Source organism: Seriola dumerili, unplaced genomic scaffold (assembly GCF_002260705.1).
Source record: "Seriola dumerili isolate Sdu_G_001 unplaced genomic scaffold, Sdu_1.0 BDQW01000040.1, whole genome shotgun sequence".
NCBI lineage: Eukaryota > Metazoa > Chordata > Actinopteri > Carangiformes > Carangidae > Seriola > Seriola dumerili.
In genome coordinates, this window is record NW_019174295.1 from 2,637,801 (window position 1) to 2,655,545 (window position 17,745).

Below are 17,745 nucleotides of genomic sequence, written 5' to 3' on the forward strand. Positions count from 1 at the left end.
TTTAGTCGATTATTGTTTCCCCCTCATGCGGTGCCACAGTGTTCAATGCGTCTCCAAATGCGCACGACCAATCTGCAGCAGCGCTCCGCAGACCGCCTGCCAGGCATCTGGCTGCTCTGCGTTTATTTCTGGAGGCGCCGCTTTTCGCTCAGTCACCCCCCAACAGGTGGATAAGTCGAGTTGGCAAGAACATCGGTGAAAATACATCCCAGGGGCAGGAAAACTGGACATGTTGCAGAATCAGGTGTAATCCAGAGAGGAAACTTCGTTGCCGCTTGATCTTTTTTTTTTTTTGTCTCCGGGATTTTGTTTGCGCGTTGAGCTGAATGCGGTGTGCGCCGCTCTGCGTTTTTTCGCCAAATAAGACCGGATGGAAGTCGTGATCAAAACCGAGTCTGGATCTACAGTAGGAGTACTGTCAAGTGTCTAAAAATGAGAAGGGAGAATGCAGACTAGAGTAAAACACCAAGAGAAATACGGACTGGCATCACTAGGCACCAACACATTAACAAGCAGGGTCTTCATGCAGAGCCACACTGCAGTTTCCACATTTGGGAGATGCTGAATTCAAGAAGTTTAGGCGAATGATTTTTCAAAGCTTCTTGTTTTGTTAGCGCTCATGTGGTCTCTGGATATTTTTCTAAAAGAAGAACACTGATCTCCCTGAGCGAAGTTCCAATGACCAACATCCCAAAGGTTAGTTATCTGCGCAATTGTAAACATTCACATTTGCTGGATAAATAAAAGGCGTTTCATGCTAGAGATGAGGAGACTGTGAAGATAAAAGATGTAACAGGGCGCCTTCAGGGACCCTCAGCTTGTAAATGAAGGACCTCCGCAGGTCCGAAGAAGACTCCTCTCTTATCTTCACAACCCATTTTTTATTTTTATCCACGCTGTTCCCTGGAACATTTCTGGCTCACAAACACAGAAATAAAAATGTCATAAAATCTCACCTGTGAGTTTACACAGGCGCCATTCTCCACAAATGGCACAGTCTGCCAATTTACACAGACCTGTTGTGTGTTAATTAGGAAGCGCTGACAATTTTATGATTGTTTTACTCTCCCTGTAAGCACAGGCTTCTCCCGCTGTGCTGCATGCTCTGCTGGGAAGCTCATCTATGCAGTGTGTGCGCTGTCTAATCAATGCAACTTTCAGAATAAAAGACATTTTGCTCAACAACATATGCCCCTGCCATCGCACCTGTGTGGTGGTGGTGCTGCGCACAGCTCAGATTTTCTATTTCAAAATCATGTATTGATTCAGGGAAACACTCAAGTGTTGTTCTGTGCACATAAGGCTGTGTGTGTGTGTGTGTGTGTGTGTGTGTGTGTGTTTGTGTGTGTGTGTGTGTGTGTGTGTGTCAATAATAGCTCATAGAGATATCAGCAGACCATCCACAAATCCTCCTGCAACGTCCTGCTGGTGGTTCTGCTTGGTGGGCAGTCGTACTTAATAGCTGAAGCAATTTATCTCCCAAGTTTACAATCATTCAATCCTTAGACACGTGACACATCAACATGTGAGGGGGTTGGCTGAGGTGACATCACCTATGTAGTACAGTATGTGATGTCACCTGATATCTATGACATCTGCCATATAAGCACTAAGACATACTTCCTTCTAAACCTTTTAAAATCATGACTCCCAAAACCCCCAACTACGACATAGATAAAAGTGAACTAGACCATTGAGACCATTATTAAATGTGGAACATATACTTAAAGAAAAAAATGTCTTTTACTGAGTCTGACTTACTGCACTTTCTTCTCATGATTTTTACACTCCTCTCTCGAGATTAAAGTTATTCAGTGGCAGTGATTGCAAGGTCCCCATGTGGCCAGTTCTGAGGTATTTTTGACTCAAGGTGAAATTGTTCCACAACGTCAAACTAACACCCAGGATCTTAAATAAGGTGGGAAAAATCTTGCTATCAAAAGGGCTCTCCAGAGGGAAGGAGTTCTCAGCGGAGCAAATCTGTCCTTTTGTGATAATCTTTGACATTCTTTTCTTTCATGGAGGGAAACGAGAACACATGGAGAGCAGTTCTACAGCAGTAAAGTAGCACCTTTACTATAAGAGGAGATGACAGGTGGCGTTCGGCAACAAAGTTGCTCAGGAACACCAGCTAACAGTGGATTGTGGCTCCTTTAATATCCTCCACTTTGGTGTCGTTATGTGCATTTCAGCCATCTTACATTCCCGCTCCTGGAGGCTGTGAGAACAGGAGGGCTTCTCATTCAAAACCTGAACAGTCACATTATAGCTTAATGCCTGCCGCAGAAAATATGTGGTCATGAAATTCTAAACTGGAAATATCATGTTTATTTAATCAAAGGAATAGTTTGTTATTTGCTTTCTTGCTGAGAGTTAGATGAAAAGTTTGATGTTGTTGAAGGTTTTTTCTGTATGGTGATAAATGAAGCTACTGCTACAGTTAAGCCTGTTAGCTTAACTCAGACCAAAGACAGAGAGCTGGGGTAAACAGTGAGCCTGGCTCTGTCCACACTGTCCGTATGGAGATTTTCACAACACTGTTCACAACAACAAAGGAATTCATAATGGTGTTTATTCTGATACCTATAGAAAATATGAAAAAAAAAATGATGCCATCAGTCAAATTTCATTTTAACTTTGTTTATTGTGTGTTTTGTCTCTTCTTTGGTAAAAGAATAAGAATCAAATATGAGTGTAGGGAGGTGGAGTCTGTAACTACAACTGTATAAAAGTGAAAAGACAACAAGATGAACTGATAAACAGAAGCTCTACAACATCTGCCATCACAATATTATCATACATTGTTGAAATGATATAAATATTTCACTTTTTAAATATCACCGTAATCGTCAGTACTGGTATATCGCGACCCCCCACCTCCCCCCTAGTTCACACTTTAAGAAATCCACCTACCAGCCCCTCTTAAGCTCACCTGTTAATAAGCTGCTATCTCATTTGCTCAGTTTGTGCAATGAAGAGTGAAGCCATGTTCTTTTCTTACGTGTTAGTCATTGCATGATTGCCGTCTCGAAATCAATCAATACACCTTAAATGTCAATATGACAACTTTTACAATTTCACTTGTTTTTATTAGCTCTCTACATGAAACGCTTTAGTGATGATCAGATCTTCAAGTGCTTAAGATGTATAGAAATATCAACCGGATTATATGACCTGTGGATATTTTTATTTCATCTGGGGGGAAAAAGGTAGCAGAGCATTGTTCCGGTGGCTCTGGCAGCACTACACACATTACGATAACGTTACGTTGCCCTATGAGCGAGAGAGAAAGAGGAGTGACCAAAAAAGCGAGTTCTGTTTACCACCATATAAAGCAGCAGGTTTAGAAACTGAACTAAATAACGTGTTCTGTCTGTCTGTTGATCTCTTTGGAGTGTGTGTGTGTGAGGTCATAAGTGGACAGCTCTCAGTTCGTCAGTTCACACCTGGCTTTAAAATGCATCTCCACATGTGCCTCGATTGACCACTTGTGATCGGATTTCACTTCATGCGTTGTTGTTGTTTTTAGCCAATTGACAGACGGGTCTGTTGTCAATGTGCTTGTGTGTGTTTGTGTGTGTGTGTGTTTATGTCAAGCGGCAACCTCCGAGGCTGAAAAATGAAGCCAACTCAGAAGTACCAAAAACTGCAGTTCTTCGAATGGCTGCTTGAGGCTCGCTCCAAAAGCGAGTAAATCCCCATAGACTCCCATGTTAAAATGCCCAATGCGCCCCTCCCCTTGCCTATTTTTGGATTAGCCGGGAGTTTGGCAGAGTCAGGTACTGGCAAGATGGCGATAACGGAACGGCCGACTCTGAGCTTGAAAAACCGCTCTTCTATGGGTGACGTCACGGAGGCTACGTCCATCTTTATTTACAGTCTAGTGTATGTGAGAGCGAGCGAGTGAGAGAGAAAGCGAGTGGGGCACGGAGGGGTTATTTGCATATGAGATCCGATCACAAGTGGTCAATCAAGACGCATGTGAAGACGCATTTTAAAGTCAGGTGTGAACTGACGTTAGAGCTGTCCACTTGTGATCAGATCACTGAAGACGCGTGTTAATGCTAGTGCTGACCCATTAAGCTTATTTTCATTGTCATCGTGATAAGAACATGTGCAATAAACACATCGCAAAAGACGCAATGATTTAGAAAAAATTATTTTATTTACAAATGCCATGCATGTGGGGTTTTCAAGGTGCAGCGCCTGAGCCAAATGAACCGGAAAAAAAACTCTACCGCGTTTCTCCTCAGCAAGGTTACCTGCAGCAGAGGGAGGACGGAGATGAGATAGTGACATTTGTCTGTGTTCTTTATTCAGCTTTGCACAGCAAAACTGTGTATGCACACTTCAATATTTGTTTATTTATCGCAAGAAATATCATCATCGAAAAATTTGACAGTGTCATCACACATTGCACATTTTCCTCATATCGTGCAGGCCTAATATAAATGCACTCCATTTATGTGCCTGACTATTTCTTTCTGAAGAGACTCCAGGAAGTCAGTGTCTCCGCCAAGAAATAGTCAAGCAAATGACCTCTTTAAAACCACAGCGTGTTGTTTTCACACTTCAGCTTATATACGGATTAAACAAAGAAGATATGTTTATTGGCGCGCTTCAGAGGATTGTGTTTCTGTATGCTAAGCTAACCCATGCTGGCTCTACATTCATATTTACTGTACAGACATGAGAGTGGCATCACTCGTCTCATTAAGAAAGCAAAGAAGCGTAAATCCCAAAATGCAGAACTATTCCTTTAAATACACTACTTTATAATACACAGCTTTGGGCACAACACAGTTTTACACATATTTATAAAATAAATTCCTGTTTTTTTTTTTTTTCGTTTTATAAACTAATTGGGCTGCTGTGAGTCTGTTAATCCACTCATTATTTATTGGATAGAGACACAGAGCAGTAATGAGTTGTCCTGAGACAGTGCTGAGAGAAAGGGTGGGGGTGGGGGGTATTAAGCACTACCTACCTGAACTCCTTTCTTTTATTTATAATTAGGAAACTTTTCCTTTTCATCTTGTTTTTTGTTTTCACACACCTGTTTCATTCCTCACTCTCTCCATCTCCTCCTCCCTTTGTTTTCTGATCTGCTCAGTCCCCCTATGGTTTTCAATCCTCTAAAGGGAATTAGAAAGGAGGGGGAAGGGGGGTAAAAAGCAGCCAATCCAACTGTGTGATCATCTTGGAGGATGGAGTTTGTGGTGCTGTTGAGTTGTGCTGTTGCTATTTTGCATTATACAGGTGTTTCTGCTATTTAGCCTACCCTCACTGATATAAATGGGTTGGACAAAATAATAGAAACACCTGTACGTATAACATAATACAATTCAACCGCACCATAAACTGCAGCCTCCAGAACGATCATGCAGCTGAATCAGCACCTCTGAACATTACAACTGTGAAGAAGGTGGGATGCATTGCATGACTCTCTATTGCATTAGTTTTAGCAAGCTAGTTTCTGAGAACCTACAGATCTTGACCATTACCTCATTAGGAGACAATCACTGTACAGTGTCACTGTATTTTGAGAAGCAGCACATATACATAATTTTGCCATCACCAGGCAACCACTGAGTCAGCTGCTGTCAATCAATTAGCATCACTAACGACGTTAACCGAAGCTATCAGTAACTCAGGAATTAAAACTCTTACCATCCATTTCGGCTAGAAAACTGCAAGCCTGCTGCTGTGTATCATGACGTCTCTTTGGGGAAACGCTTTGAGCTGCAGCAGCAGCCACTGACAACTTCCCCTCTATTTTTTACCACAGCTAAGGAGGTTATGTTTCCACCCGTGTCTGATTATTTGTCAGCAGGATTACGGGAAAAGTACTGAACCAATTTGTGGCATACTTGGTGGAGGGATGCAGCATGGGCCAGGAAGATTCCATTAAATTTTGGGGCAGATCCGGATCATTTCCCTAGAAGCTGAGTCTTTTTTTCCTCTGAAGTCTGGTGCATGTTGTTTAACAGTGGCCCTGGGCGGAGGTCTGCGTCCTCTGAGTGACCCTGTACTTCTGGTTTAGTTTAGATTTGCCTGATGGAACAGAGAAAACAATGCAGTGACGTGAGTTTAAACATTCTTCATTCTTTTGGTGTGTAGTTTGTTTATCCAAAAAAAAAAAAAAAGCAAGACACACAATTCTGAGAAATGTGCGGCATGTGGAAATCAAAAGCAATACAATAAATGCTCCATGGTAACCATAAGATATATCTCAGTGCAAACAATACAGCACAAAGCAACACAAAAAAGTCAGGTACACTCAGGTTCACCTCTGTTTATATAATCTATCATCTCTGATCTATTCTCCCCTTCCTCTCTTTCTCATCTTTTCTTCCTTGTAAAAGTCGCCACCAGAAGACAACAAGTGCCTTCTTCCTCTAACACCTTTGTCCCTGTCCCCTCTGTATAGTGTGAACTCCGCCTGCCTGGCAGCAGCTGTAGCAGTGTTAGCAGGGTGCTGGTAAGCTGAAGCCCAGGGAGATGTCACAGCTTTACTATCGGCGGACTGACAGCTCCTCATACCGGGACCGCATCCCGCTGAGAATTGTGCGGGCCGAGTCGGAGCTGTCACCCTTGGAGAAAGCCTATCTTGGAGCTGTGGAGAAGGGGGACTATGCGAGTGTCAAACAGGCTCTGGAGGTGTGTGTGTGTGTATAAAAATAATTGATAATTTGATTGGTGAATAGATGAATGACTACAGCTACTGAAAGTCTAAATTATGGACGATGGGATGGATAATAATTCCTTCATCTAATTGAATTGATTTAAAAAAGATTAGAAGATTTATGGGTAACATACGCAGCCATGATAATCCTCTACTCATTTTCAATAACATCTGGTGCCTTTATTTACCTTGACAAGTGAGACCTTTAGTAGACACAAAATATTGCTAGAAACCATCTGTGTGGTAGCACCACAGTACCTGGGGTGCATGCAGTGAGGCGAGAGAAGAAAAAAAAAGAACAAAAAACCAAACAATAAACACCAGTGAGTTAGGGTCAAGCTTTAGCTGCATTGCATCACAGTGTCCTCTGACAGTGGCAGAAGACATGCCCTCTTATTTTTTTTCTATACACAGTTGAAGAAGACACTGTTTGCCAACTAAACCAGATATGACCAGAGCTGCTACTTAAAGAGCTCGACAAATGTTTAGCTTTTTATTCCTATACACTGCTGAACTCATGATGGTCAGTAAAGAAAAAAAGGATCAAAATCGATGCAGTGGAACCAGAGATATCATCTTATTGATTTCACACACTCATCTTCCTTGTCTAAACTGGCGCCTACATTACCCATAATGCAACTGCTGACAGTTTAGTCCAAGATTTAGGTGTGTTTTGCTAGTTTTGGCTAACATCTTGAGCTGCTAGCCTCAAGCAAGGATAAGGAGTGGGCTTGACACCCCCAGCTTTTTTTCCATTTACAAACTCGTAGTCTTCAGACTAAAGTGATGCTGCTAATATTGTTAAGAGAATGAAAGCAACAGACTGAAAATCTGTTTACTTTGAGTCAGACCTGAAAGGTCTGAAGAGTTTCCTTTCAGAAATCAATGTGAAGACTGTGTCAATGGGTATTTTCCATTTGAATCAATGATATTCTCTTAAACCAAATCCCACAGTAGCTCTTAAAACAAAACTTTCAACCACAACCTTATTTTGTCAGGAGGCGGAGATCTACTTCAAGATCAACATCAACTGCATCGACCCCCTCGGCCGCACGGCTCTGCTAATTGCCATTGAGAACGAGAACCTTGAGATCATTGAGCTCTTGCTGAGCTTCAGCGTCTATGTCGGCGATGCCCTGCTGCACGCAATCCGCAAGGAAGTGGTGGGAGCTGTGGAGCTGCTGCTAAATCACAAGAAACCAAGTGGTGGCATGCAGGTGAGGAGGAGAGGACTGGGGGGTGGGAGGGAGGCCCGGGGATGGAGATAGTTTCAAACTAAGAGTGCTTTATTCATGAGGGTGAAGCGCGTCAGTGAGCAGGCAGTGAGCTGCTGACAAGGCTGGAGGAATACTGAGAGAGAAGCGAGGATTGTTGACATTTACTTTTCTTCCAAAATAAATACATTCCTTTTATCATCATGTTTCAACTTTTTTTTTTTTAGCTGATAAAATACACTGAAGGGACCTGTGCCAGTTTTCTTTGTAAAAAGCATAATAACCTTCTTTTATCCAGCAGAATATGACAGTATACAGATGCACTGATGTGCAACTCACACCACATGTATTGTTTATCATAAGAAATAATTTAAATAATGAATAACTTCCAGCTGCGCTATACTGAAAATCCTAGAAAACGGATCAAAGAGGCTAAAAATGTTCCCGCCTTAAGTCTAAACAACAAGATGCCAAATTACAGGAGGAATTTCAGATCTGACTGAATGATAGGGTGCAGCATCAGCCAGTAAAACACTGGTACTCACTGTGTAGCTGCTAAGCTGTGTGTGGCTGCCTGGAGCTTTTTATGCCATCCAAAATAATTGACCCAGCATTGTTGCTGAAAAGAAAAGCTGACACTTCAAAACGCCGTCTTCATAAGCCCTTTTCTGTCTTTTTAGAAAAAGGAACAGGTCTTACAGAATGAGATATAATGAGGTTTTTCACTGAAAGAAAAAATTGGTTGTATATTTTTGTCCCAAGTTAAAGCTTATTCATATTTTTCTTTTTTGAAAGGATTCAGATTAGTTCCTGAATGCAACACTGCCATTCATAAACAAACCTCTTCCTCTACTTGATTAGAACTGCCTGTTTTATTGCTTTAATTACTGTAATCAAAAACAAATAGTCTAATTAATTTCAGATTGGTACTCCTTTGCACTGATTGCTCTCCACTTTTCATTTACTTGTTCCTGCCACAAATGTGCTATGCGCACTGGGACACACACATACATGCTTCATGCTTTCTTCTTCCTTCTCTTATCATCAGTAATGCACCGTAAACCACGACGGAGCAAATGTTTTTGGCTCCAGTGATGAACTGTAGGGGAGATGTTATTGCTCTTACTGTTGTGTCCTGTTCGAAGCTGTGCATTTGGGCTTTGATAAAATAAAGTGAAATAGTGGAGAAAAAATGAAAGGGAAGAGGAAGAGCACATTAAGGAGCAAAAGAGAGTGCAAGCACAAGAGATAGCTCAGGCTTGTTTGTTAAATGGATGTGAGGGGGGGGACTGAGATACAGAGGCCAAAAATTTCCAGTCCAAACCGCTCAGCTGTGACATCTATCAGCTGCTGCATTTCCTCTTTACCTTAATGTCTTCTTATGATAGTGCCTCTTCCCATCACGAGTAGATTGTGAAAATAGATCACTCCAGCGCTTCCAAATCTCCAAGAGAGAAGCTCATTGATTATATTAAAAGGCTGTCTGGGAAGAAGTGCATTCTTATCGTCCGCTGTATGAGATTTATTAATAAGGAGATTCACTTTATGCTTCACTGGAATTGTGTGTATTTGTCTTTCTCTTTTTTTGCCGGCTGTCTGAATGATGTGTTTGTAATAATCTTGCAAGTGTTGCAGCGTATTTGTTTTCCACAGAGGAGCGGCCTTGGATATCAGCATTTTAAACCGCTTCATGTATTATCCTCTGAGTACAGATATGCATCTGTCCGTGGCGCAGACACTGGAGATGGCAATATTTCTCAATTAAAAAGGCCTTTGGGTGCGTTTGTGTTTTGTTATTGTTTTTGTTTCTTCTTCTGTTAGTCTTTTCATAGTCCATATTTTGCTCATTGTTTTTGGGTTACTGTGCAACCTACATACCATGTGCACATACACATACAGTAGTTATGTAAGGGAATCCCATCTCTTCCCACATATGACACAAAGCAGGATGTAAAGTAAACATTATTATGCAGTGAATCCACAAAGACTTGAGCTTATTTTCCGCAGTGTCATTCAAAAACAAAACCGCTCAGTGTCCCGTTTTATCCCGGCTTTATCTACAGGTTTGTGAAGCTGTATGGTGAAAACCAGCGGGGAGGCGTAAAAAAGGAGCTTTGTGAAAACAAAGGCAGAGGCACATACTGTGAAGTCCGAAACCCAACAGATGCTAATGTTGCATTTTTAATCAATATGCTGATGGTGGATGCCTCATTCTTATATGAGTAACGAACATGCATCACATGGACAAGTGGGCTATAATTTTGTTTCTTTTCTCCACTATTGTCATAACTTCACATCTACCAGCCTGCACTCCTCCTGCTCAATACTTGGGCTCAGGCCAAGGCTGTTTGATGTAGACTTTTTGATATCCCTCCTCCTCCCACGTGGAGAACGGAGTATATAGCTTATTAGATCACCCTCCTCTGCGAAATATGACTGCTCTCAGACAATGCTCTGTGCCACTTTTTTTTTCGGATTTGCAGCTGCACTGTGACTACTGAGTGTAAACCAGACAACTAACTAATATCCACATTATAAAATGACTCTAGGGTGCAATACAGATGATGAAATATGTGTGAGAAAATGAACCAATCTCCTAGATAGCAATTTTTCATATTTTCTTATTTGGAGAGTAGTGGGGGTAGAGTTTCACAGGTACCACTTCTGATTCTACTTATAATAGACTACCTTCATTTTTCAAACAACCTACAACACAGTGTTTCTCAGATCTTGTCTAAAATTAATTCACATTTGTTGTCTATGTCTTTTAGGCATTTTTCTCCAAATTAAATGAATGAGTTCAATCTGCATGTTGAGCTTTGTAAAATAAAAACATTGCCAAACACACGTAACAACCAGTGGTGTAGAATATACTGCCCTGTAAACCCAAAACTACTGGAGGCATAAATTAAGGTTCTTAGCTTATATACAGTATCTGTTGCACAGCTGCAGCTTTTCTTATCTTCCCTGGCTGTGCAGTTAGAGTATGGAGTGGACCTGCTCTTCCAGCTCTACCAGCTACTCTCATGTATTTAACATTAGTGTTGTTAAGCTCTCTCACTGGAACCAGAGCCCCTTATCCTATCTGTCCTGCATCTGTTTGTTAAATAGGCTCTTACCTATCGCATGTTTATCTTTCAACTCGTCTCTGACCATCCTCTCTCTCTCTCTTTCCTCCTTTGCTCCGTCACCACTGAATCAGATAATAGGCTTTCAATTAAAAGAAGTAAAAAGGGCCGGCTTACTCCTCTGCTGCCCACAGCCGTGTATTCCCACTGAATGACATGGGAATAGCAAAGGGGCTTAGCTGGAGTCTGTGATAAGAGGGTTAGGTGGAATGAGTTTCTTTCTGAGCATAATGATTCCCTCTGAAATGAAATACTGATGCTTTTGACTACGCTGTGGCCTATACCCTTTACAGCAGTCTTGATATAGATGGCATTTTATCTACAACTTTTCTAATTTCTCACTGGTATTTGACCTTTTTTTTTTTTTTTACCTAATTGTAAAGACGTTCTTCTGACTCTGTATTTAACCAAACCAGTCACTGCTACTGCTCTCTTAGCATGTCATCTAAACCTGACAGGAGGGGGAAAAAGTATAAATTGGCAATATATTGCATAAACCAAAGGCCAAATGTGATGCCTTGAGAGCTTCATTTATTATACAGGTATGTGTGATTAAAGCTTTTACTCTCTCCCCTCTCCCCTGACAGGTTCCTCCTATCTTATTGGACAAGCAGTTCTCTGACTTCACCCCTGACATCACTCCCATCATACTTGCTGCACACACCAACAACTATGAAATTATCAAGCTCCTGGTGCAGAAAGGCGTGTCTATGCCACAGCCACATGAGGTGGGTGAACCATGTGTCTCTAATTAGTGGTGTATATTGTGTTTGTAAAATCCCCATATCTCCAAAATGTCAACAACTGTCTTGCATGCAGCTCAGTTAGAGTTTATTTTATAGACCTAAAAAGTTCAAGTTCCAGTGCATTTCTCAATCAGATAATACAGAAGATCCTGGGTTTTCACTCAACAGCATACTAAATACTTGGTCTATGGTACAGTGTATGTACTATGATATCACATACGGTGAGATTTCCCTGTCTTTTATTATAAAGCAGGTTCTATATTAATACTGTGAAAGTATCAAAATGCTCAGTCTACAGAGATAGGCACACAGAATGTATTTAGAAACTGAGCCTTAAAATGAGCTATCAGGACTTCTGTAACTTTGTGATGTCACAACAAAGCAGTCATCACTCTCAGCCATGCTCCAAGCCCCGCCCACCTGGACCCACCGTCCAACCTTACGGGATTTGGTTTCTCTGAGTATTTACCTGAAATCTGATATATTTTTGTTAGATCACTCAGAAAACAGTCAACCAACTAGAAGAGAGGCTTAGAGTCTCTTTTCTGATTGGCTCACTGACCTGCTGGTCTCTTCTCTGATTGGCTCACTGACCTGCTGTGCTAGAACTCCAGGGAGAAGCCTGAGAGAGGAGATGTAAAACTACACTGGGATTGTTTTTGGTACTTAAAACCACAAATATATCTCCTTATGGAATATGGGACCTTTAAACATATAATAAACTAATATCAAAGGGCAAACTCTAAGTCATTTAAGTAGTTTTTGTAATCATCAGACTTTTTTTTTTTTTTTTTTTTTACATGTTTTTATCTGCAAGTCAAACTCTTCAATAACGTGTAAATATGCCCATAATTTATATTGGACCTCAAGCATTTAATAAAATACCCAGGCATCCTGCTGTATCTTGTTAATATAGTAGAAACAGTGCATTCATTGCTGTTACTGAGCACAGGAGCGCTTCATTAAAATGTTTTCATACTTTGTTTGGTGTTGCAGGTGCGCTGTAACTGTGTGGAGTGTGTGTCAAGTTCGGACGTGGACAGCCTGCGGCACTCACGCTCACGCCTCAACATCTACAAAGCGCTGTCGAGTCCCTCGCTAATTGCGCTGTCCAGCGAGGATCCCTTCCTCACTGCGTTCAGGCTCAGCTGGGAGCTGCAGGAGCTCAGCAAGGTGAGGACACAAGAGGCAGCTCAGTGTGGAGCTGCAGCATCATGGTGTGATATTAAAGAACAGAACAGAAATGTGTAACTGTATGGATCATTATTTAACCTCTATGTGCCGTTTCATAATGCCACTTTGTGACATTCAATTCTATGCGAATTTATCATACAATTATTAATATAAATCATATATTAACTGCTCTTGGAAAATGTCATTTGTTTTGAAAAACAGAAAAATACACCAGGCTCAGCTATTGCCTGCATGATATTTCCAGCTAGAATAATATAAAATCCAAAGCTTATTATTGAAATTTTGAGTAAAGCTGAATAGGTAATTAACTTTCATAATGATACTCTCTAGATGACATTGCATAAGTCTCTCCGCTTTAGGCATTATCTGACAATAATTACACGTGCTGGCGAAAGCCAGGGCCGGAGGCATTATGTTTTTAGATTGTCCGTCTATCCCCATGTCCCCATGAACACCACATGTCAGTAACACTTTGAGGGAATCCCTTTTTTTGTACAAGCATGTATTCAAAGATGAACTGAGTAGAAATTTGTGGTCAAAGTTGAAGTCACTGTGACCTCACAAAATACTTTTGGCCTCTTGAATGTGATATCTCAAGACCACCTTGAGAGAATCCCTTCAAATTTGGCACAAACATTCACTTAGATTTAAAGATTAACTACTTAGATTTTGGTGGTCAAAGATCACCATAACTCTAATGAACTCCAAGCACACTGGTTGTCAGAGACACACAACCACAAGGTGGTAATTCCAGTTTACACAGATTTTAAGACGGGTGCACTTGTAAACAGTATGTCTTAGCACTAATTACAATATAAGTACATAATAATAAAGTAACTGTCAGGATTGGACCAGATTCAGAAGACTTTAGGAACGACTGGTCTTTTTGCAATGTCTTTAAGAGTCACAGTTCTTCCTCACACACCAGTGTGAGTTTGTATGTTAGCTGTTTCCAGAGCTGTATGTGTGTGTACAAATGAATCCTACCGCACTTGAAGTAGGCATGGAATACTTATTGCAGGCATCAGGCTCGATATCACAGGTTCGGTATCATGTGGGCTGGGCTCGCCATCCAGCACTGAGAAAGGTTCTCTCTGGAGTCGTCTCCCAAATCTTCTCCAACGGCTCTGAGATCTCCTCCAAAGTCTCAGCTCGTCTCGGTAGAATCAATCCAACTAAAAAAACCTGACCTAAGAAGAAGATCAAGATAAAACGACCATTTTGCTGATTCTATGAGCATTTAGGATCATGGGATAAAGATTATTAAATATCATGTCAATGCTCTAAGTTACAAAATTCAGTTGTACAACATATGCAGTTCACGACAGTTTCAAAATCACAATTTCAGTCATTAACAAACAAAATATTTTTTTTTTACAGAGCTACTATTCTTAGTGTAAGCTCAATTGCAGTTAAGGTGCATACTATAAAACAGAAACACATCTCAACCAGGTGCAGCAAATAACACAAATGGTACAAAAAGTATATCAAAACACAATAAAAAACGGTCTCTTTAATACACCAGTGTGTCAGAACATATCTGCTTATCAGCAATATTTCCTAACCCCACTTAAATTTCCGTTTTCAAGACGCTAACACGTTTAGCGGATTGAATTGAATTGGATCTTACATCGCACTCGTTAGTATCTAAGCTAGCGGAGTTTTATCGCTAACGTTTTTTAGCATATGTCAATGGACTTTAACGTAGCGAAAATTAGCATCTCGGCTAACGGACGTTTTCTCCGGTTAACTACAAGCAAGACGCTGATTCAACTCACCAGTGCAATGAATTAGCTTTGAATTGGAAAATGGCGTCTGGTCTCATTTCTCCGACAGGAACGGCACAGTGTTCTCTGTTTTTATCCACCCTGTGATTTTATATGGTTACAATAAAGTTTGCATTAACACATGTTAACACAACATTAACTTTGAGTGAGTTACTTCGTTGTTTAATCGACTTTCATACCACGTCGGTAAACACATTCAGCTTTCAACAGGGTTGAGATAACATTGGCGTCTTGACTCTTCTTTCTCACCAACGTGACCAGTCACTGAACAGCCGGGGGGCGGGGTGAAGCTTCTGATTGGCTAAAGTGAAATTGAACTTGACTTTATTGACTGTTTGTCAAGCTTATCAACAAAACACTTCTTCAACAATTCTCACCAGTTAAACTGTTTTAAACATATTTATGTGTAATATTTAATGACTGTTTATTGCAGGCGGAACTGTATGCTTTTCTCAGCATTTACACAGAGATTTATTTATTTATTTTATTGATGATTTAACTCATCTGGGTTGCACAGTCATCCCATTTTAGTTGCTCAGATGAGACATCTCCCCCCCGGAATATAAGATGAAAAACGTTTGAAAACATGTCTTATAGAGATGATAAATATCTGTAAGCAAATTTGAAAAAACTTGATGACATAAAACAGGCAGAGGCGAGGTTTGATTTAGAAACACCGCTTTCTCAACATAGCCTACCTGTACTCTGAGATTTTCCGTTATGTATTGATTTTCAGCTGCCAGGTTCTTCCAGGACTCTAGATGTTTAGAGATACCTGTACTCTGTTTACACCCCACCTGTGTCTTTCAGGTGGAGAATGAGTTCAAATCAGAGTATGAGGAGCTGTCTCAGCAATGTAAACAGTTTGCCAAAGACCTCCTAGACCAGACGAGGAGCTCCAGGGAGCTGGAGATGATCCTCAACTACAGAGACGATATCAACTTATTGGAGGAGGAGGGCAACAATGACCTGGCAAGACTCAAACTAGCTATCAAGTACCACCAAAAAGAGGTAAGCATGATATAGGCTATATCAGTACAGGCACTTTAATACTGATCATTTATCAGCCTTTCTGTCACTTTAGCTATAGATTCAAATCTGTAGTTAATTTTATACCAACCCAACCATTATATCACACATTAAAACACATGAACGCAGTGGCGTTTGAAGGACAAAACAGAAACTCCTGCAGGCTGCAGTAATGGGAAGGAAGCAGGGAATATCATCCTCTTTCACCTCAGCAGGACTGGGAGAGTGAAAAATGAATGCAACATCACAGTTTTATTATTATTTAATTATTCAATATATAAGAAGCATCTTTTTTTGGTTCCTCTCCAGTAACCTTTTTTCTTTCTGTCCTGTATTGTTTCCTACATTATCTTCCATACAGCTTGTTGTTAGATTTCAATGCCACATGCCCCAGGCAACATTCACTGTGTGTTGCCTGGGGAGGACTGCCAAGTTTTTTGTACTCCAAGCCAATACTTCTCATAGGTGTCCCTGCCAGCCAATATGAACCAAGTGTAATGACATTAGATTAGCACCAGGTTCTATTCTAATGTTGCCAGATGCTGCTTTGGGAAGGATTTTTTTTATCTGTTTTCACTTTGGCAGCTCACAGATGACAGATAGGCTGGGGGAAGCTTGAATTCCATTACCAAAGTGTTACAGCTGCAGGGTTATACTTGACTCTATATTAAGATTGTAGCTGCAGCTCCGGATTTAGGATGTTTACCACCTTGAAATAATAAATAATTAATAATTCAATAACAAATAATTCAAGGACAATAACCTGTAGTGGGAATTTCAACACACATGCATACATGATCTATAAAAGTTAGTAATGTTTAATGCAGAACATGTGCACTGCATCTGTTTTTAATGCACAGGGAAAACATATGGTAATTAAGCATTAATTACTTTCACAGCCCAGTTTCAGTTTCCTAGCAAGCTGTTTAATCCAGCAAGTTTGTGAAACCTTAAGCACACATATATGAATAATTATAAGGCTAATGGTACAAACCTGATAAGTCAGAAACAATATGCAGTTTTACAGTCCGCTGCTTTCATGCTTTTGTTTCTGGTGCATGATAAACACTCACACACTCACATCCCAGTGGGTAGAGACATGAACAATTAGTATCCAAATAAGCTAATTCAGAGGTACCTTTGAATTACTGTGAAGTATATATATATATAGCCTATATACCTACCTATACCTATGTACCTTATATAATTAATAGAGATGAGTCTTCAAATTCTGTAGCATTTTCCCCTTCAAATTAAAATGATTGAACTCAACATGCCAATTATATGATAATTATAACTGAAGTGTATTAGGTAATTTATCTGCAGCTACTTTTTTTTTCTTTTGTTATGGCTTTAATCACTTTACATTTGTTTACTTTACCATATGTTTACCTGTTAAAAGCACAGTGGTGTGGATGAACAGAAAAATGTAACCAGGAAATCCTTTAACTACAGCATGAACTATGTTTTTCTGGGTGTAATGCAGGATGTGGGAGGCCCGGATTTAATTGACTTGCTAAGTTATGGGATAGCTTAAGGCGGCCTCAGGCAAGCAGAGAGGGGTTAAATAGATATAACACCACACAACTGTTCCGCTGAATATAAAGGTAAAGCAGAAATGAAGAGGAAGCAGACACATTACGCCCGGGAGCGACTTATATTTCATTCAGCTGTCTTTAGCAGGGAGCTTTGTCTGGTTGTCAGAGCAGATGCACTTTTGCAGGAGTTTCGATTTCTGTGACGCTGCAGTTTCTTCCTCCTTCATCCATCCAACTGTTGCTCATGGAGACACAGTCGTCTTACCCAACCTCTCTGTTGATGGCAGTAAACAACCGTCCCCTTCCTCCTCCCTTTCCCTTCTTTGTCACAGCTGTCCTTCCACACATTTCGTCGCCCCAGGGGAGTTGAAATTATCCAGGTGATATCCCACTATGTCCTTCTCCTGCTTCCTATCTATAACAC

The 17,745-nt window shown here is 40.6% G+C and overlaps 1 protein-coding gene across 1 annotated transcript in view; it reads left to right on the plus strand.

Annotated features, from left to right (window-relative positions):
- The first annotated feature begins 349 nt into the window (after window positions 1-349).
- trpc4 (transient receptor potential cation channel subfamily C member 4) overlaps window positions 350-17,745 on the plus strand; it is a 28,037-nt gene continuing 10,641 nt past the window's right edge. The window contains exons 1-6 of the mRNA XM_022738768.1: window positions 350-696; window positions 6,431-6,660; window positions 7,684-7,902; window positions 11,615-11,755; window positions 12,770-12,946; window positions 15,565-15,765. Of these exons, the coding sequence (XP_022594489.1) occupies window positions 6,502-6,660; window positions 7,684-7,902; window positions 11,615-11,755; window positions 12,770-12,946; window positions 15,565-15,765 (897 nt within the window). The 5' untranslated portion in view covers window positions 350-696; window positions 6,431-6,501. The remainder of the gene's footprint in view (window positions 697-6,430; window positions 6,661-7,683; window positions 7,903-11,614; window positions 11,756-12,769; window positions 12,947-15,564; window positions 15,766-17,745) is intronic.